Source organism: Labeo rohita, chromosome 2 (assembly GCF_022985175.1).
Source record: "Labeo rohita strain BAU-BD-2019 chromosome 2, IGBB_LRoh.1.0, whole genome shotgun sequence".
Lineage (NCBI taxonomy): Eukaryota > Metazoa > Chordata > Actinopteri > Cypriniformes > Cyprinidae > Labeo > Labeo rohita.
In genome coordinates this window covers 35,868,155-35,890,942 of record NC_066870.1, presented here as the reverse complement: position 1 = coordinate 35,890,942, position 22,788 = coordinate 35,868,155, and the positions used below count along the sequence as shown (strand labels likewise).

The following is a 22,788-nucleotide window of genomic DNA, read 5'->3' as shown; positions in this document are numbered from 1 at the left end:
ATCCATCCTTCCATTCATTGATCTATCGATGTATCGTTCTATTTATCATTGAATCATTCTGTGAATCCTTCTGTCCATCCATTGTTCTATCTGTCTGTATGTCTGTTCTGTCTATCATTATATGTATTGTTCTATCGCTCTATATCATTGTCCATCCATCCGTTTTATCTATTTATCTGTCTATCTATCATTCTGTCATTCTGTCATTCTATCTGTTGTTCTAACTATATCATTTTATCTATCCTTCTATTGTTCTATCATTCTATCATTCTATTGTTCTAGTCTATCTATCGTTCTATAGTCTATCTTTCTATCTATCTGTCTATCTATCTTTTGTTCTATCTGTCTGTCTGCCTGTCTGTTCTATCATTCTATGTATTGTTCTATCACTCTATCATTCTGTCAATCCATCCATCGTTTTATCTATTTATCTATCATTCTGTCGTGCTATCATTCTATCTGTCGTTCTAACTATATCGTTCTATCTATCATTCTATTGTCCTAGTCTGTCATTCTATAGTCTGTCGTTCTATCTGTCTGTCTGTTCTTTCTATCATTCTATGTATTGTTCTATCACTATATCATTCTATCCATCCATCGTTTTATCTATTTATCTGTCTTATCATTCTGTCGTTCTAACTATATCATTCTATCTGTCTTTCTTTCGTTCTATTCTATCATTCTATCGTTCTATTGTTCTAGTCCATCTGTCGTTCTATAGTCTGTCGTTCTATAGTCTATCATTCTATGTATTGTTCTATCACTCATTCTGTCCATCCATCCATCGTTTTATCTATCTGTCTGTCGTTCTATCTAGCTGTCTGTCTCTCTGTCTATGTTCTATCTATCATTCTGTATTGTTCTGTCACTCTATATCATTTTGTCCATCCATCGTTTTATCTATCTATTTGTCTATCGTTCTATCATTTTATCTGTAATTCTATCTATCTATCTATCTATCTATCTATCTGTCTGTCTGTCTGTCTGTCTAGCTTTCTGTCTATCATTCTGTCGTTCTGTCTAGCCATCCGTTGTTCATTCTGTTGTTCTATCATTCAATCGCTGTATCTGTTGTCCTATCGCTTTATCTATCTGTTATTCTATCTTTCATCATTTATATTTTTCCATCCATTTGTCCATCATTCTATCATTTTATTGTTCTATCTATTGCTCTATCCATCCATCTTTCAATTATCTATCTATCTATCTATATTGTTCTATCGTTCTATTTATTGTTCTATCTATTTATCTATATATCGGTCTGTCATTCTTTCTATCTATTGTTCTATCCATCCTTCTATCCATTGATCGGTCGATCTCTCTCTCTCTCTCTCTCTCTCTCTCTCTCTCTCTCTCTCTCTCTCTCTCTCTCTCTCTCTCTCTCTCTCTCTCTCTCTCTCTCTCTCTCTCTCTGTCTATCTATCTATCTATCTATTACAAACTTTGGTTTCATTTACATAATTTACAGTACAGTTCATCTACTTTCTTACATATTTATATAGAAATTCTGAATCCTGTTTGCGAATCAAGTTCAAATTCAGATCAAATTCCAAAAATCCAGGGCAACAAGTGCTTGTTTTAGATTTAAAAATGTATTTTCAGTGTAAAAACAGTAAAACATATTAAACAGTCAGTATTTCTATTCCTCACATCCTTGTTTTTTCTGTCAAATGAAATGTGGTGTCTACTAGTTTTATTCGTGCTTTATAAAAAATAATATGGAAACACAGGTTTTCAGTCAGAACTAGTAATTGTATTGTTTCCGAAAATGTAGCAACTGACAGATTGCCACAGGAGTGTTTTAGATCTAACCGAACTGACAAAAGTTGTAAAATGTGACGGGCCAAAGTTCACATTATACTGCACCAAGTGTTTTTTTTTTTTTTCTCTTCCTGCTGTAACAACTCATTCACGAAAGATCCAGCATTGAGAGATGCTGATGCGTGTAGTATTTCTGTGACGGAAACTGAATGCACTAAAACAAACAAAGGGGAGGCATTGTTACTATAGCAACCAAATGACTGGCACTTTGAACCTTGAATGCAGATTGTTTTTCATTTAAAGCACTGCAAATATTTGTTATCAAACTTTCATTCTTTATAGTCATTGTTCATAAAGGTATAGAAGAGATTGTGCAACAGTGCCGGATGTTTGGCTTTTTTAAGATTTCCTACTTCACTGAAAGTATTGTGAACCTGAGTCTGTTTGGGTTAAAGGTGTGTTCAGAGTGAGGAATGGCCTCTCAGTGTTTTGAAAATGAGTTTCTCTTGAGATTTAATGGAGATTTCAGTAATGGGATGTAACTAAATGATATAATTAATGATTTGTAATGATGTAGATAGCAGCTTTTGATGAGAAATGCTAGAGTTCCTATTGAAACCTCAGACTTTTGATTGCAGACTTTGGTATTTTGGCAGATCTGAGCACAGCTGTTGAGATATCTTCCGAAACTCTAGAGGAGACACATGTGAGATTACTGTGGTCTTTTTTCAAAGGGTAAACATCTTAGAATCAAAAGACTTCGGCAAAAGCGTCAATGTAATTTCAGTACTGTTATGGAGAAACAAATTTGGATTTATTTTTCTGTCTTTTTGGGTTTGCTGGACAGCTCTGAGACGTCCAGAGATGAGAATGAGTCACATACTCATTAGATACTTTCGAGAGCTACAACATATGAGACATTTCTAGAAAATTCCCTGTTACCTGAAATGAATCATGGGTCATTAGAGCCCAGTCTCATCTATCTCTTCCCCAAATAGGCTTTGGGGTTTGTTTTGATGGACATCCTATAATAAGCCAGGAGTCTCTTGGCATTAATGCATCCCTATATTTGGATAAGATGTTTTTTGTGATTGGGAAAATCCCCTTTTCACATGCTTTGGGGCGTTCAGGACATTTCCTGATCGTGAGAGCAACAAAACCATCTTTTCTGCTTTTGTGCATAGATGCAATTAGAAACATTGTGGCGTGTTGCTCGGCTGGAATATAAAACAATTAAACCTGACGCATGTTTTGCAGGCTGCACATGAGTTTTGATCGATGCACGGATACTGTAATTTGATGCAGTTGGATTTGCATCTGTTTAGCATGGGAAGCAAACGCAGTTTGACCTGTTTGATATGAAGCACATTGACTCTCCAGGGATCCAGCCCTGTCATAACATAATCAGCACTGACCCATTAAAAACCAGCTCGGGTTGAACTCTTCGGTTTGCTTTGGAAAAGCAGTGTACACTTTTATCTTCTCTCTTGGTTGAACCTCGGGTGTCGCCACTTCAGTTGTCGAATGCATCACGTCTTAATGGGTTTCCATTTTGGACCTGCTACACAATCAGCGTGTTTAATGCTGATCTCCATTAGCATGATTCCACTGAGAGAAAAGAAAAAAATAAAGCTCTTTTTGCTTCTCCTAAAAGATCAATAAGTCTTATTTCTATAGTTTTGTATTTGGCACTTATATTTGCAGAGAGCGGTTGAATTTGACCTGTATGATTGTGAACAGCAGATTCATTTTTCTATATTCTGTATTTCTGTATTGTAACTACATATTTCAGTGTATTAACGGTCCATTTGTAGAATTTTTCACTGCGTTTACAATGCAAAAGTCTAATGCACAGATCTGTTTTTTTTAACATGTGACATGAAACATTCTACAAATTAAAAAAAATTCTAAGATTTAAAATTTTAAATCTTAGACAAATTCTATATATAATTATTTCTGAATAATAAATTGGGGACGACTGTTTTATAGTTTAATTGGATGTTACAAACCCTTTGCCCAATGTCCTTAAATTTCCTTTTTCTAAAATATATATTTTAAATATTGCATGTGGTAACATCCCTACTTCATATAAAGTCTTTTTCTTTTTCCAACTAAAAAGCAACAAATACCAAGAAAATATCAGCTTGTAATAGGTTGACCCTGCACAGTTTTATTGCTCTTTTATAAGATAAAGTGCTCCATTAAGTGGTTATGAAGAAGAATATTATAAACCACTTTGCACATGACCAGCAATGTCTTTTAAGAAGCAAAATACAACATTTGTGCAGTGTAAAAAGCAAATGGGTGTGGAAAAATGCTAACTGAATATTTCATACTTGTTTATAGGAAGTTTAGTGGTTCAGAAGTTGCGAATGGGAAAATATTTAGAAAACCTTTTAGTAGTGGAGCTTGTCTTTATCTGGTGGACAATAAAAGTGACAGAAAAATCTGGTAAATTTTGTGCTGCAGGTAGCGTTGAAATCGCTCAAAGCAGCTTTTAAGGCAGCACCACATTTACATTCCTCAGAGCCTTGACGTTTTTCCAAAAACCGAGTAGGATTTGGCTTTATTTGTACAGATATGCTCATGCCCCTTCGCCGATTGGTTCACTTCCTACAGTCACAGAGGGGATGAAGGACTCCTCTCTTTCTGAAAAAGCGGCCTTCCTTTGAAATCCTCACTCGGCTGAAGCGAGAAGCAAAACAGCAGTGTTATGTAACAAGAGAGAGAGAAAGAGAAAGAGCTTTTAATTGTGTGTAAAACGGGGGAAGTGAGAGGGGACGGCTTGTTTGAGAGGTTTGTAGTTTGACAAAAAACAGCATCTTTTGATATTGTCGGTGTCTCTCGATAGGTTTGTGTTTCCGGTGCCGGAGGTGTTGCTCTTTAGAAAATGTCTGTGGTTTTCCCACCAAAACCTACGCGAAGGTTTCACCTCCTTCTGCTGTGGCTACAGTTTGAGAGATGCCACTTTACACTCACATCAATTACCACAGAGGAGCCGTTCCACAAAGAACCTTTCAGAGAACAGTTCTTACCCTTTTTTTTTCTTAGTGTGAAGAACATTTTGTGGAATGAAAAGGTTCCATGGATGTTTACGGTTCTTCATGGAACCATAGATGCCAATAAAGAACCATTATTTTTAAGAGTGTAGATGGGAACAGTCAGCTTGAAATTAAAATTGGCCATCTACTGTCCTTGCTGCGTTTTTCTCATTGAATACCCTGTTATACCCTGCAGATTTAAAATGTGAGTGTCATTTTGTGTTGACTTTAATCTGTGTTTCAGTATGAGGGTGGGCTGGTGTGTCCGTCCGTGTGTGTGGGCGAGTCCACATGTGTGACAGATCATACGAACCCTTTTGAAGTTCAGCCTGTACACTGGGCTTCAAAGACAACATTATTATTATTTTTTTATTTTATTTTATTTTTTTTTTAGATTAAATGCATTGATCTAATGTAACCCAGGGGATTCACAAAGTTTTTTTGTCAGCAGAACGTGTTAGATGTGAAATATTAACTTAAAGTACCCTCTGAATTTATTATTATTTTTTTTTTCAGTAAATGTTGATTAAAATCAGCGTTTGTTAGAAGCAGCATTTACTATTAATTGAGCCAGTCTGTTAATTATATTGTGATTGCTATTTTGTTTAGATTAATTGTTCAGGCCTATGCAGTTCCTTTACAAAACCCGTTTGGGAAATGCTGATGTAACCAAAAAGAGCATAAAATGAACCAATGTGTGCTGCTTACAATTAAACGAGTAAAATCCCATAGACGTGTACTGAAGTGAGCCATGCAGTTTTTTTTTTTGTTTTTGTTTTTGTTTCTTTCTGAAAAAGGACCAGCAGCTAACATCGCACAGGCACGTATTTGCTCTCATTAATTAGAAGTGGCTCTTTTCTCTCAATTGAACGATTCAGAGAGTTTTGTTATTGTTTAATTAAATAATTTCCAAGTGTCCTGATTTGCTCCCACACATGTGAACAGATGATCATAAATGAAGGATGCTGTACAGATGATTTTGATCGTAAACTTGACCTCTGACCCTTCCCTCTGCTGTAGGCACGGGTGAGAGCGGCAAGAGTACGTTCATCAAACAGATGCGTATCATCCATGGCGCCGGATACACAGACGAAGACAAACGTGGATTCACAAAGCTGGTGTACCAGAACATCTACACCTCCATGCAGGCCATGATCCGCGCCACTGAGACCCTGAAAATCGGCTACAAGTATGAGCAGAACAAGGTGAGAATGATTCATGTAGAGTGCTTAAGTTAGACAGACGGTTTTAAGGGAGGAACTGATGAAAACATGTCTAGGTCATGTTTCTCTCGTGCTGCATCACTTGCTGACCAATGGATCCTCTGTAGTGAATGGGTGCCGTCAGAATAAGAGTTCAAACAGCTGATAAAAGCATAACAGTAATCAGTAATGATTTTAAAAAGCACCTATCGACATGTAAAACAGAGCTTTTCAAAACTTCAAATTAGTTAAACCATTGCGTCGCAAAATATTTCACTGTTTCAAGCACTCCAACTGGATTGCGTATCATGAATCATTTGATTTAGATCGGAGCTTTGTGTATCGTGAATCATTTGATTCAGATCAGGACTTTGGAGTGTGTATCACAAATAATTTGATTTAGATCGGAACAGGTTTGTGAATCATTTCACAAATTAAATGATTCAAATCAAAGGATTCATGATACGCGTTTTGAAGTCCTGAGTTGCGTTCCTCACTTCTGAGTAGGGATGGGCATTTCTGATCATTCTTCATTTCGATTAATCCACAGGTTTGAGAAACGAGTACTCGATTAATCAGGGGTGGAGCTTAAGCAAGAGGCGGGGGCGCGTGTGCGTCAAAGCGACAATTAAAAAATATTAAATTTAAAAAAATATTTTAATTAAAGCCCTATTAAAAACGTTGTTGATAAAACTATGACAGGATTCAGAAAACAATTAAATTAACACTGTTGGGTTATTAAAAATCACCATCACTATTGGTTAACACAGTAAACATTTAAAGAAGCGTGAGGCATGTAGGTTTTCTACATGTTGCGTTGTAAATAAAATTAATCATAAAGCCTAGAGACACAGTATGTAAATGTTATATTACAAATTGTGTTTATCTACACAAAATGCTTGTGAGCTTGAACTACATGCCAACCAGAAAGTAGTGGATGCGCTTCTCCCGTTACAGGGCGCTTTAAAACAACGGCAACTGAAGCCCCGCAGGAAAAAAAAGAAAACACAGTTATTTTACAGTATTATCCCCATCAATATGTGTCTTATTATTTCTATAAATATTTTGGATCCGTTTTTAAAACGATAATCTACCTTTTTCTATGTTTTAGACAAAAAAAAAAACAACACATGATACTCTGCTTTTCAGTTATTTTATTCAACTGACATTTTTAACAAAACCATATTTTACTTCAGCAGCATCACAACAGCTGTGGATCAAAAAAGTTTTTTTTTTTTTTTTGTAAAAGGTTCGCAAAAATAAAGTTTCACTAAGACTTCACCAGACGACTGTTAAGTAGCCCATAGCCTAACGAAAATTAGAAGCTAGCATAATTTGGCTGCGTAAACTTAAAATAAAAATAGCCTGAATATTTTTACCACAGCTATAAAACTTAACGATTAGGTAAAATAACATTTCTTTCAAAATGATCAGTCGGTGAAGGTAAATAAAATAAAGCCGGCCTAATTTAACTATGCTGCTTAAACTTAAAACAAAAACAGCCTGAATATTTTACCATGCATGGCTAATAAAACTTAACATAAGGCTGTTCCTGCAACTTCTGTGCCTGCTGAGCGTGTTTTTTCCACCGCCGGTCTAATTGTAAATAAACTTCGCACGTGGCTTTCATCGGAGCACGTAGACCGACTGATCTTTTTGAATAAAAATATTCTCCTAGTTATAGCCACCCGCGCTGGCTTCGACAGACTGTCTTTTAGTGCACAAGCGCATTTTTCGTACAGAGCATCAATCCTTGCAGTGACTGTTTTGCTCGATGGGACAGTATAGTGGGGCTCAACGTAACTCATTAAACGTTTGAAACCTTCACCTTCAACAAAACTAATAGGCAGCAAGTCTTTTGCTGTCATTTCTGCTATTAGCTGCGTCATCTTCTCTGCCCTGCCTGTGTCGCATTTCTGTCTGATGGTGAATTCTCTTATGCTCGTCTGACTGCTGGTTGTGGCACCGGCATCATCTCCTTTTTTGTGTTTATGTGCAAGATGGTAACGCATCGAACTCGTTGTGGAGTTGTAGACGAGTGTGGCGCTGCACATCTTACACTTGACTGTTTTTTCGTCAAGTTTTTCAAAGTGTTGCCAGACATCGCTGCGCGCTTTAGCAGCCATACTCGATCTGCGCTCAGGTCTTGTCTCTAGACCGCAACTTCCCACAGCCATAACCAATCAAATATCAGACTACCGCCCAAATACCAGCATAACCAATCAGAAAGAATGAAAGTAATTTAATTTTAAAAAATGTATTTTTAGAGCCAATCGATCATCGTTTTCATGCTCGATCGTCACTGATGCGTTCGAGTAATCGATTAATCGAATACTCGTGCACATCCCTACTTCTGAGCATGGATCACAAAACATTTGCTTTAGATCAGAACTTCAGAGCGGGTTTGCGAATCATTTAATTTACATTGGAACTTCGGAGCACGGATCGCAAATCATTTGATTCAGATTGGGACTTCATAGCAGGTTTGCAAATAATTTGCTTTAGATCTGAACTTCGAAGCTGGTTCGCAAATCATTTGATCTAGATTGGGACTTCGGAGTTGGTTCGTAAATGTTTTGCTTTAGATGGGAACTTCGGAGCGTGGATCTCACATCATTTGATTCAGATTGGGACTTTGGAGTGATTCTGCAAATCTTTTTTTCTGATTTTTTTTTTCTTAAACAGTAGAAAACATCAAACTGTTAAGGCAGTACAGTTATAAAAACAAAATAAAGAAAAAGAAAGAAAGTATACACAAATACCAATCACTTAGGAAAATTAACCATGGTTTTACTATAGTAAAAATGTAGTATACTTTGTAATACTTTAGTAGTAATACTTTGCATGTGCTTCACTTTATTTTTGCTACTTTTATTAGTATATTTTTATTTATTTATTTATCTTTTTTTAATATTTGAAATAGAAGACATTGTTCGATAAGTGAGAACTCTGATTGAAGTCCTTGAAAAATCCTTGAAAGTCCTGAAATTTCATTTTACAGTATCTGTACAAACCCTGTGTGAAGCAAAAAAGCTGTGTTTCTAAGAAGAAAATCCATCAAGCAACTTTTGCTTACAGCTAAAATATGAATCCTCTGTCAGTAATACTGCTTTTTGTTTCATCTGAATCAGGTGAGAAATATGAACAGATCAAGATTCATTTATAAGATGAACAAATATGTGGGTGGATTTTAAAACGAGAGGACAACAGGGGACACTTTTTCACTGGAGGAAGTGTTATTATGGACTCATATCTTAGCTGGAAGCAACAGATTGAAGTTAACTTCTTGATGGATTAGTTTCTTACAAAAACACTTTTTTACTTTACAAGAGATTAATTGATGGACTGGAGTGGTGTGGATTACTTGTGGATTACTGTGATGTTTTTATCAGAAGTTTGCACTCGCATTATGACGGCACCCATTCACTGCAGAGGATCCATTGGTGAACAAGTGATGTAATGCTACATTTCCCCAATTCGCTTCATGGAAAAAAAAAAACTAATCTACATCTTTAAAAAGATCTAGATTTTAGCTTCTGTAACTGGTCGCTATTGCATCTAACCATGAATTGGTTTTCACTATTCATAATTTTGCTATGATGTGGCAAACGAGTTGAAAAAAGTACATATATTCCATTTGGCCTCTCTATTAATAAGACGTCATGCATAATAGAAGCTCCATAATAATTATAGAAGCATCAGAGCATGTTTAAAATAGGTTAGATGGAATTTTGCACATCTGCAGTGCTGCCGATTTAAACATTTTCCTCCACTGCTTTTATCTTGAACTGTTCATCTGCTCTGGGCTGCAGGCGAACGCCATGCTGGTGAAGGAGGTAGACATTGAGAAGGTGTCGTCATTCGACCAGCCCTACATTAATGCCATTAAGATGCTGTGGTCAGATCCAGGCATTCAAGAGGCCTACGACAGACGCCGAGAGTACCAGCTGTCAGACTCCACAAAATAGTGAGTATATCTGTCATCATCTTTGTATTGAATATAGTATTATTTATAAATGAGTGTTTGAACAATCAAATTCTCTAACAATTAAACACACACCCACAGTGGTGTACTCTCACAATCTACATGAAATTAAAAATGCCCCTATTTACTTTCCTAATAAGTGTTCCTGGTGATATTCTGAATGATTAATGTGCATGTTATTTCATTGTAAAGCATTTGTGATTTGGGAATTTAGTCACTGTTTACTCATTCTCGTGTCATTACAAACCAGTATGTCTTTATTTCTTCCATGGAACAGTAAAGGGGAATTTTTGTTCCCGTGCAATTACAATGAATAAAAACTGAAGCTTTCCGACTTGAAAAAGTTTGATTTGACCCATGTACTCTAGTCTAGTCAACTGAACTCATATGATAACTTGACTCTTAGAATCAGCCTGAATAATGAATTAACTGATTCTTTGAAAAAGATTTGATTTAAAAGGTGAGTTTGAATTCTGAATCACATTGCTATTTCTGATTCGCGATGAAGTCCAGGTTCACAAATCATTTGATCTAGATCGCAACTTCATAGCGGGTTCGTGAATCATTTGTTTCAGATCAGGATTTCAGAGTGATTTCGCAAATCTTTTTTTCTTTTCTTTTTTTTCGTTCCAAACCGGTATGTCTTTATTTCTTCAATGGAACACTAAAGGGGAGTTTTTTCCCCATGCAATTACAATAAATTAGAACTGAAGCTTTCCGGCTTGAAAAAGTTTGATTTGACCCATGTACTCTAGTCTAGTCAACTGAACTCATATGATAACTTGACTCTTAGAATCAGCCTGAATAATCAGCTGATTCTTTGAAAAAGATTTGATTCAAAAGGTTTTGAATTCTGAATCACATTGCTATTTCTCAGGAACTCTGAGCAAGAGCAATTATAAGTGAATAACTCACACAGTGCACTCATGTGACTTCAGATGATTTACAATACAGAACATGAGTCATATAGAAGACTTTTATGACGCATTTGTTTGTGTCCTGTTTAGAGCTTGAAAGCTCAATTTTCTGTTCATTGTAAATGACATACAAGTCTTAAAAAAAATTCTCCTTGGTTGTTCCACGAAAGAAAAGTCATGCCGATATGAAACAACAAGAGAGCAAGTACATTAATTGTCCTTTTTGGAAAAAAAAAAAACTTTTCTTGCAAACCAATATCTAAGAGATTATTAAATCTGGAAAAGGGGGACAAAATCAATTTCTCTTTTAAAATAACATATCTTTTCAGCTTGTGCAACACATACAAATCAATTCACCTCTCAAAGACAGATTTAGTGTTTCATGGCCCTTTTTCTGAATGGGTTTCTGAATGTCCATGTCTCTCTGATGATCTAATTGAAGAGTTTGGCGGCAGTCCGTCTTGTCCTATTTCTTTTACTGGCCCAATAAAATATAGAGGCAGTGCGTATTTCACCACATTAATACACACAGATGTATGAAGCCTGGAGTTGGTTCAAGAATCATTGGCATCATGTGAATCACACCCCCTGCTGGTTTGTTGGGGTAATACAGGTCACATCAGTACAGTAGGAATATCCGGCTGATGAAAATAAATTAAAAAAATTTACACAAATTCAACTAATAAAATTAGAAACATAATCATTTGTAACATAATTTGACTCTTTATTTATATAAATTTATAATTAATCTGCGTCAACAGCAGACACAAACTACAAAATTTGACTTTTTTTTTTTTTTCTGCAAAATGCGGAGGTATTGAAATGAATCAGTGAATTGTTTTTTGAACAGGTTCATTTACCTGTTATCCAAATGAACCAGTTCACTCAAATTATTAGACTTTTCCAGTGCTACATGTACTATCAGTCAAAAGTTTTTTTAATGTTTAAAGATTTTTAATGTTTTTAACGAAGTGTTTTCTGCTCACCAAGCCTGCATTTATTTGATCTAAGGTACAGCAAAAACTGTAAAAAAAAAAAATTGTAAAATATTTTTACTATTTAAAATAAGTTTTTTATTTGAATATATTTTAAAATGTAATTTATTTCTTTGATTTTAAAGCTGAATTTTTAGCTTTATCACTCGTCACATGATCATTCTAATAATCTGATTTGCTGCTCAAGAAACATTTATTATTACTATTATTTTGATTTTGACAGCAGTTGCTGAATTAAACATGGCATGTGACAACGTTGTAGCCAGACTACTGCTTTGCATGCTATTACTAATTAGTATGCAATGTACATTATGCATGTTAAATGCAGCCAGTGCAACTGAGGAATAATTTTAATATATTTGTAAGTTTTTTGTGCAATAAAGAAATGGAACTTAGAAGGACTAAGATTAATTTTACAGGGTTTAATTGCATGAAAATATTAAAATTTGAATTGCATTGTGACATTATTATTTATGTAGAATATAATTGCACATTTCTTTTGATTTCGGATAAGCTCTTGGCAGTTTTTCTTCTTATTCGACATTTAATTCAAATAAGTCAAAACCTGCATTCTATTTCACTCATACTGTTTTCCAGAAATATAAGACGGCATGCATTGTACGTTCTGAAAATAAGATCAACCTTAGTTTGACCTGACACACGAAACATTTGTCTTCCCTATTTAGCCATTGTGTTTTTTTAGATTGTCTCACAAGACAGCATAATGAGCATCTTCTGAGATCTGCTGACGGGGGACGTCGTCTGACTCTCGAGGATCCTGCTGGAAACATCCTTTCTCAAACCATCCGCTTGTGATACAAAGGGGTTAATGATGTTTTTATCTCTCTCTCCTTTTCTTTCTGTAGCTATCTATCTGATCTGGATCGTATCGCCGAACCCTCCTACCTTCCCACCCAGCAGGATGTTCTGAGGGTTCGAATCCCGACCACGGGGATTATTGAATACCCGTTTGACCTTCAAAGCATCATTTTCAGGTAGAGGGCATGGACCAATTATTCATCAGCTTTCGTTTGAAATTTAGGAACTTAGCGCTGAATGTAGGTTAGCATTGAGAATACATCCATGGAGGAGAGTTATTAATATTTTCCCGAGCTGAAGACGACTTTCTAGTGTGACCTACAAAGATGCAGTCACACCCCACATCAGTCAAAATTGTCTTTTTTGCACTTCTGTTGATATATGTATTTTTTTGTTGGCTTTGTCTTTATTGAAACTCATCAAAACTCACAATCCAAGTGCTGTCATGGGCTGAAGCATAAATCTAAATAAGTATTATATACACTAATGTTCAAAATGTTTGGGGTCAATAAGGTATTTTAATGCTTGCTGAAAGAAATGCTCACCCAGGCTGCATTTATTTAATCAAAAATACAGTAAAATTGTGAAATATTATTACAAATTAAAATAAGTGTTTTCTATTTGAATATATTTTGAAAATATAATTTATTTTTGTGATGCAAAGCTGAATTTTCAGCATCATTACTTCAGTCTTCAGTGTCACATGTTCCTTCAGAAATCATTCTAATATGCTGATTTGCTTCTCAGGAAACATTTTTTGTTAATATCAGTGTTGAAAAGTTCAAACAACGTTCAAAATAACAGCCTTTATTGACTTAGAACTTTTTTGTAACATTATAAATGTCTTTACTGTAAGTTTGATCAGTTAAAATAGGAATTTCCTTTGAACTGTAGTCAATGCAGGGAAATGGCAACACCTTCCTTATTGAAAGACATTTATTATATTTTAAAGAGGTTTATTTTTCATGGTCGCAGTTTAAATGACTCTAAGCAGAAGCCTCTGTCATCCAGTCACTGTGGTTAAGTGAATACACAAGTGGTAAATGGTAATCCCACCATGGTTAGCATTTACCAACTTCTGCCTTTTAGCAAATCAGATTTCCAGATAATGTTTAAAACATTTTATTAGTAGCACTTTGTATGCTATTGGCTTCTTAGGATTACTTTGTTGTACTTCTCATTTTAAATCACTTTGGATAAAAGCATCTGCTAAATTAATAACTTTAAATGTAAATTAGTACAGCTCATATATTGTAATTAATATTCATGACTCAGGGGTGTGGCCTATGTAGACAAACTTTTTTTTAAATTATACATACTTTTTATAAAATTGCATTTTAACAGTATATTAGGCCTAATTATTAAAGTTTCATGACAAAATTTCTATAGTTGCATACGTTTATGAACATTTCATTATATCTTGTGTATGCACTGAAAGCAATATCAAACACTTGAATGCCTTTTTGACACATTATTACATACAAGTTAAGAAACATTAAAGCATATTTGGAATTAAAAAAAGCTAATTAACTGTATTTAACACTGAGATGACAGCTGGATGAATTGAATCCACAATGTAGTGAGGTCATGTGACAAAAATACAGTATAGTACTGTTTGTTTACCATTGCATAATGCATATTTTTATATTTAAAAATAGTAGGCAATATACAGTATATGAATACAGTACACTGCTTACATCATAGTATGCAGCATGCACCTATTTAATTCTGAACAAATTTGTTACTGTATGCATAGTGTACAGTATATAAAAAAAAAAAAAAAAAATACTTGATATATTGCATGTTGCATGTTAAATCTAGCCAGTCCAGGAATCATCTTGCAAATTAAAGTATTTTAATGCAACCAGATACAAATAAAAAAAAAACTGAAATTCAACATTTTGCAAAACTGTTTCATGTCAACATTGCTTAGTCCAATCACATAATTTTTGAAAGTTTGCAAACTACACACATATGCATAATGCAATAAAATTGTATATTACTGTTTGTTTATTACTGTTTCTCCATTTTTCATGCAATTTAAAAAATAGTAGATATATATTGCAATATGCAGTTTGCAAGCATTTCATTCTAAACAAAATCTTTTACTTCAAAAATCATATTTGAACCAGAAAGTATTAATAACAATAAATATTTTAAATAGTAGTATGCTGTCACATTCTGTCTAACTACACATTTAAAACATGCTTGGGAAGAGACGCTAATCATTCGTACGTGCGTGATATAAAAATTCATCAAAACACACAAGAGATTATTTCTGCTCTCTCTGCCATATTGACTCCATAAATGATTGCCATCAGCTCTGTGGTTGTTAATCTCTGTAAAACTGTCTTAAACCCTCACGCACCTCGCGCCGAGCTTCCCGGAAAAGTAAGTGCGAGCGCGCGGCCTCTCTCAATCTTTTTACGTCCCTCTCTCTCGCTCTCTCTCTGTCTGTCCTCCTGCCAAAGTTCGCTAAGTGCGGAGTGAATGTGGAGACTCGTCCTACATTAAAGAGCGTGTGTATGTTCAGAAGTAGGTCACCGAGCCCCTGGCTGAAGGAAATGAGGACGCTTCTATCTGAAGGAGCTTTATTTTGGGCAGCCAATCCTAGAGGGCTTCATTTATCAAAGGCCCCTCTGTGAACTGCTGGCTCAGGACTGGAGCTCTGCTCCACTAGGGGGCGCCATATAAAACCTGAAATCAGTGCTGGATAAACAGCGCCTGTTCTGGCTGCACACATTTATACCATGTTTCTGAAATCTAGAGCTATGAGTATGTTTAGAAAAGCATGCTAAAATACTTTTACTCTTATGCATTATGCATTATGCAAATTTTCACATTTATTGACTAAATATTGGACAGTTGGACTGACAGATGTTCACATAAGAACAATTGCATTTTATTGAATTGCGTTAAAAATATTAAAAGGTGATTCCTGGACTTGCTGGATTTAACATGCAACGTACCAAGGTCATCAGTGTAACATACTACTTTTTGAAATATTTATTGTTGCATAATACTTTGTTTCAAATATATGCTGCACAGTTTGCGTAAAATAACAGATTTTGATTAAAATTAAATGTTGCATATTGCATACTACAATGTGTGCAGTATACTATTTGTATGCATGTAATGGATTTTTTTTAAATAGCATGTTAAATGGTAAAAAGTATGAATAATGCAATGGTAAACACCATTGTTGCATTATGCATATTTTGTATGGTTTGCAGATTTTTAATGTTTATTGACTCAATTTTACACAAAATTGCTATGTTTTTCTTGTTTTTTTTTTTTGTTTTGTTTTTTTTAATTTTCATCAGATTGCATTAAAATGCTTTAATCTGCAGTATATAATTCCTGGCTGAGTTAACTCAGCATTAAATACAGTTAATTTGCTTTTTTAATCCAAATACGCTTTAAAATGTCTTAACTTATACGTAATAATCTGTCAAAAAGGAAGTTCAAGTGTTTATTGTTTTTCAGTGCATTCAGCACACTAGAGACTGTAAGTTCATTGTGTTATAGAACATAGTGCTCCAGTTGTTCTGGTTGTGTACTGTGCATTTTAACACGCCTTTCCATGCATACAGAGAATTTGCATACTGTGCACAGTATAAACATGAATTATTAATGCTTATGATGTCGGTAACAAATCAATAATGCAAACGCTTGCTCTCTTTGTCTTTCAGGATGGTTGATGTAGGAGGTCAGAGGTCAGAGCGCAGGAAGTGGATCCACTGTTTTGAGAATGTGACGTCCATCATGTTTCTGGTGGCTCTGAGCGAGTACGATCAGGTTCTGGTGGAATCAGACAATGAGGTGAGCGACTCGTTTGCTGTAGACATGTTTAGCTTTAGCATTCTCTGGCGGTCGTAATTGCACACTGCATACTATTTCAAATTCTATGCAAAGCAGGTTTAAATAGCACAAATCATACATAATGGTAAATGAAAATGCTTTGCATAAAGGGGATTAAAAAATTGTGATCAAAGCTGAATTTTCAGCATCATTACTCCAGTCTTCAGTGTCACATGATCCTTCAGAAATCATTCTAATTTGCTGATTTGCTGCTCAAGAAACATTTACTATTATTATTATTATTATCAATATTTAAAACAGTTGAGAACATTTTTTTTAGGATTCTTTGATGAATTGAAAGATCCAAAATTCAGCATTTATCTGCAATAAAAAGCTTTTGTAACATTATACACTAGAAATTGTAGAAATGAATACTTTTATTTAGCAAGAATGCTTTAAATTGATCAAAAGTGATGATAAATACATTTATAATGTTACAAAAGATTTCTATTTCACATAAATGCTGTTCTTGTGAACTTTCTATTCACCAAAGGAACCTAAAAAATTCTACTCAGCTGTTTTCAACACAATAATAAGTATTTTCTGAGCAGAATATTAGAATGATTTCTGAGAGATCATGTGACTGGAGTAATAATGCTAAAAAATCAGCTTTGAAATCACAGGAATAAATTACATTTTAAAATATATTCAAATAAAAAACAGTTATTTTAAATAGTAAAAATATTTTAAAATAGTACAGTTTTTTTGCTGTACTTTGGGTCAAATAAATGCAGGCTTGGTGAGCAGAAGACTTTTTTTAAAAAAACATAAAAAAAACTAGTGTATACTATGTAGTAAGCAGCAAGTTAATAGCTCTTGTTTGAAGACCAACAATATAAACATTTCTACATCTCATAAAAGCTAGTTCTGAACTCAAGGCCCTAAATGGTTTTATATTATTGGTCTGTGAGTTACTTTTCACTATGCATTTTGACATTGACAGTTGACTCTTTGTGTGTGTTTAGAATCGTATGGAGGAGAGCAAGGCTCTGTTCAGGACGATAATCACATATCCATGGTTCCAAAACTCTTCTGTCATCCTCTTCCTAAACAAGAAGGACCTGCTAGAGGAGAAGATCTCCTACTCCCACCTGGTTGACTATTTCCCAGAGTTTGATGGTACGTTGGTTTCCTACATGTATACAAACATGTAGCAAATCAGCATAATAGAATGATTTCTGATGATCATGTGACACGGAAGACTGGAGTAATGATGCTAAAAATTCAGCTTTGCATCACAGAAATAAATTACATTTCAAAATATATTCAAATAGAAAACAGTTGTTTAAAATTGTAATAACATTTCACAATATTACAGTTTTTACTGTATTTATGATCACAAGAGACTGGCCTTAGACAAGTTTTTCGTTAACTCCGCGTACGCTTTGTTTTACAGGGCCCCAAAGGGACGCCCAGGCAGCACGGGAGTTCATCCTGAAGATGTTTGTGGATCTGAACCCAGACAGCGACAAGATCATCTACTCACATTTCACCTGCGCCACTGACACGGAGAACATCCGCTTCGTGTTCGCGGCGGTGAAAGACACCATCCTGCAGCTAAACCTGAAGGAATACAACCTGGTGTGAGACGTGCGACGAGTCCGACACATGAATCAGCATAGAACAGGCACCCACAGAGCGTGCGCACACCTACGTCCACACACCACACACACACACACATACACACATATACACACACACACACATATGCGTCAAGTACACTTTCAGAAACACATGGTTCTTTTGATTTCTCGTTCCCAGCTTCCAGAGTTTTTCTCTTTCTGTCCAGCGGAATCATAACGGACGTGTCCTGCTCATCATTCGTTTTTTTATTCGTTTGCCAAAGTCTGTCTGCTCATCGTCAAAGGCCTCTTTCCCTTTTATCAAATTTGACCACCAGTGGCTCGGATTTGACAAAGGGCGTTAGACTCCGTCTCGCCGCTCCAACGTTCGTGTATTTCAAGGAAATGTTGGATTGGCGGAGCTTTGATGAGAATGATCTGTGATTCGCTGGCCTGAAAAACTGGAAGTGACGTTTCTTCCCCTTTTTCCTTACCGTCACTCCAATCACGTCATCTGCTCCGAGCGTTTCTCGGGAATTCTGCCTGGATGAATGGAAAAATGTGGTTTTCACAGCCCTGCAAAAAGACAAAAAAAGAAAAAAAAAATCACAACATATTTACATACTTGTACATGGACACATGGACTAGTGCTGTGGTGCCGGAAGTTCCGAAACGGATCCTTCCGAGGATTCCGGCGGATTCTAGAATCCAGTGGATTCCAGCGGGTTCCACTGACGGTGTGGAGAACCTTTCACTCGCAGAGATGATTCTCTCGACGAGGCTAGTCTTCAACTCGCATCGATGAATGTAAACTTCATGTGAGAGCATCGCAAATGCAAAAAAAGAAAAACATCAAAAAATCCGAAAAAAAAAAATGATAATGAACGAAAAATAGTGTAAGAATGCCTATATAAGCAAAACGATACAAAGCACGCGAGGGAGAGATGAAACTAATTAAATCTGTGTATATTGCTGAGATGATCATTTTAAAAACTTTTTAATGATAAGTAACTATAGCTACTTCTACTGCTACCGAATATAAAGTAAATTATAACAGCAGTCGAATTAATAATGATGGGTAAGAGACAAAGTTAAGGTTTTTAAATGTGCGCAAAACAGGATTATACATTTACGATAGGTATTGTTCTGCAGATTTCCACATTTAACGTCGAAAATGATTGCATTGCTTCCTTCCCCCAACAGTCGTTAGGTTTTATCCTGGTTTTAATTTGCAATCTAAAAAAGTAGTTTCGAAGTGCGATCTTTTTTCGCTCGTGAACAGATACTTTATTAATCAGAATCCAAGCCGCAGACTCGCGGGTATCGTCGCCATCTAGTGGCACGGATGCACACAATTCATTCTTTGTTTACGCTGTTTTTTTTTTGTTTTTTTTTTTTAAATTGTCATAACGTAAGTTCGGACGACAATTTCAAGAATTTCGCACGAGTTATGGTGGGATCGCGGGAGGACGGGGTTGGGGGGACAGGATAGCATTTATGCGCTGAAGTTAATTGATTGTGTATATTTATATTTGTAAATACGTATACACATTATTGCTTATGTACAAAACGTCTGTGGTACACTATCTTTGGCAAAAAAAAAAAAAGAAAAAAATCACTTTTTCGTAATTGTGTACGGTTCTGTTGGTTTTCTTATGAATTACAATATTATTGATACTGTGATTCTTCGTTTTAATTTTTGATTTTTCTTTTTTTGGTCACTATGAATACGTCAAATGATATACACATAGCTGTACCTGACGGTAACGTGCGGAGGACGGATGTGATGAGCAATTTGATTTTTCGAAAACGTTTGGAAACATCGGATAGGTAAACGGCCTCCTCTACGGTGTGAATGTTATATAAGATACTAAATAAAAATATGATTTTTAAGCAAAAGAAAAAAATAATTAAAGAACGTTTTATTTATATAATTTATGGACCAGATCTGAAGTTGTTGATAATTTGAATGCTTTTGTTTCCTCTTTTCCTATTTGAAGCACTCCCATGTTATGAGACAGAAATAGGAGACTAGTGTCTGTACTGCTGTATAAACCTCCGTTATGGATAAAATTATCAGCTTTTTTTATTTTTTTTATTTTCTGTTTTAGTTTTTGTTCCCAAACACACAATATATTGTACTATAAATATTTTTCCCTACCCACACTTTTCACTTTCCTACAGATTACTTTTTTTTTTTTTTTTAATTTCCAAATGTTTAGGTGAAGTGCTTATAAAACAAACATAGGAAATGATGTACCATATGAAAATAGACAGCTTTTTATCTGTGATTGAAGATCTATTTGGTCGACGCTTGCAAGTAGTGACTTCTGATTTCATTTCAATTTTGTTATAAATTCACAGCTTGTTTCCTTCATTGTGTACGTGATGCACAGATAGAAAAAAAAGTGTTCTACGGTTCTTTTACAGTCGATATTTTATACAGGTGATGTATTCATTCATTTTCATCAAGGGCTACGAAAAACACGCCACATGAAAACCAGAAACGATCGGTCACAGCTCAGAAGTGTGTGATTCGGTACCGGGGGGAAACGCGATCAGAAATGCACCCATTCCACCAAACGCTCATGCATTATTCATTGTTTTATCACTTTTGCTGCCATGCATCTGAGTTCTTCACTTGCCACGGTCGCCGGACGCTCTACTAGAGAAGCGAAGTCCCAAACGCTTTCTTGATGGATATAAAACCTGACGTGTTATTTGTAAACTGAACCCGTGTAATTCAGTGTTTAAGTGGGGTTTAGAAATGTCACACCATTTTGTAAATCCTGCAGTGTTTTCTTCATGTTCGTAGTGAGTTAAATTGAAGAAACCAAGCAAACTGAGCACTAAATCTTCTGAAACACCATCATTTTGATGCACGTCTTATTCTGAAGTGTTCAAATGGATCTTAGTCTCACTATGAGAACGTGTTGCTTTGTTGTATCAATTGTAAGATCAGAGTGGGCCACTATTTGGCACAGCTTGATTGTTCTTCATGCACTTTTTGTTTTTTTCCGTGCCACAAGGCAAGCGCTTAAAGCTACAGGCCGACCGTTCGAGCTACACATATCTAAAAACGTGCCAGTCCCATTAAGTCTCGTATTTGATGTATTCACCTCTACCTCTGTGAACCGTGAGATGTTTTTTGGGCATTTTAGGATGGGTAGTCACATGACAAGCACACTTCTTTCGTCCGTAGGGCACAGTCAGTGAGGTTTGGAGGCCAAACTTTGTTCACTTATTAGATCTTGCCAACGACCTGCATGTATTTTCGACAAATCAACACCTTTCTCAGGCCAAAAAAAAAAAAAAAATTATCTTCCTAAAAGGTTTGGCGAGTGGTACATGGAAAATAGCATCTGTCCCGCTGTTGGCAAGAGAAAGAGTTGGCCTGTGGTGTTGTTTCAGTTCAGCAGTGGACAAGTGAATACACATATCAGTTATGAAGGCTTTGGCTGTTCTGGGTTTAACTTGTGCTAGAAAATACCATGCAAATGCATAAATGCTTGAGCAAAGCATTGCAAACTTGTCTTGTGGATAATCCTCAGTACTCAAGAGGGTGCTAGAGTTTCCTTTAAATACCTGTGCCATTAAACCGGATGTTATTATTCCTTAAGGAAAATTGGCTGTGGAAGTTGCTTGATTTTGGCATCCACTTTCAACTCAAAAATGGATCTTACGCATTCCTATCTTTATCTAGGAGCATAAAATAAGGTGTCTTGCCCTTTTAAGTTCTGTGTCCTTTTTAATTCACACGATGGTTGCAAATGGATTCAATGATTCATTGCATTTGAGTGCTTGTAAAGACTCGCTCAGCAAGATGCAGTGAACATATGAAGCTTGCTGCCCCATTGCAGACATCAGAGCGAGACTATTGTGTTATTTCCATGTAAACATGTTTACTGGTACGGTTAGATGCATCTGTGGTGGACGGTCGAATGGTCTTTAAAATTAGATTTTTGCTTTCATCCCCTGTTCTTTCATTGTTATGCATAACCTGAAAGCTGTTGTGTCCAGGACCACTTGATCATGTACATTTTATTTGGGTTTTCTCTCTCTCATTCTTCCTCTGCTACTTTGTACCCTTTTATTTTGTAATTATACCAAATGTAAATGTTGTATAATATTGTGCGTGCCAATCCCCTTCTCTGAGACTGACTCATAACAAGTGCCAATTGTTGTCCAAATCACACACGGACCGTGAAATTAGACACGGCCGTCTTTTAAAAATGAGTAAAACACTAAAGAAAGTAAATGGATTTACTTTGTATTTAAGTTAGAAGATAAACTGCTGTTTTTCTCTTTTTTCTTTTTCTTTTTTTTAAGAAATTGTAATTATTAAAGCATGTGCTCTTTGTCCAGGTGGGAGTTTTGGGGCTCAGACAAACATCGAAATCCTCGAGACGAGGAAACATAGTGGAAATTTATTTTACGACATTTTCTCGCCATATTTTATTGTTGTTTTTATTTGTATTTGTTTCATTTCAACCACTGTTGCCTGAACCTCATTCAAACATGGAAATGATTTTCATAACCGCCTTCTAAAAAAAAAAAAAAAAAAAAAAAATTATAAAGTATCTGTTTTAAATTTAAATAAATTTGTTCCTATACTTGCTGATTGTCTTGTAACTCGTTTTCTTTG

At 35.6% G+C, this 22,788-nt stretch overlaps 1 protein-coding gene across 1 annotated transcript in view; it reads left to right on the top strand.

The window, feature by feature from the left end:
- The window catches only part of gna11b (guanine nucleotide binding protein (G protein), alpha 11b (Gq class)), a 37,940-nt gene extending 15,178 nt beyond the window's left edge, over positions 1-22,762 (top strand). Inside the window, exons 2-7 of the mRNA XM_051128217.1 lie at positions 5,823-6,007; positions 9,817-9,971; positions 12,768-12,896; positions 16,413-16,542; positions 17,547-17,700; positions 17,978-22,762. Coding sequence (XP_050984174.1) covers positions 5,823-6,007; positions 9,817-9,971; positions 12,768-12,896; positions 16,413-16,542; positions 17,547-17,700; positions 17,978-18,168 — 944 coding nt within the window. The 3' untranslated portion in view covers positions 18,169-22,762. The remainder of the gene's footprint in view (positions 1-5,822; positions 6,008-9,816; positions 9,972-12,767; positions 12,897-16,412; positions 16,543-17,546; positions 17,701-17,977) is intronic.
- Positions 22,763-22,788: the final 26 nt, after the last annotated feature.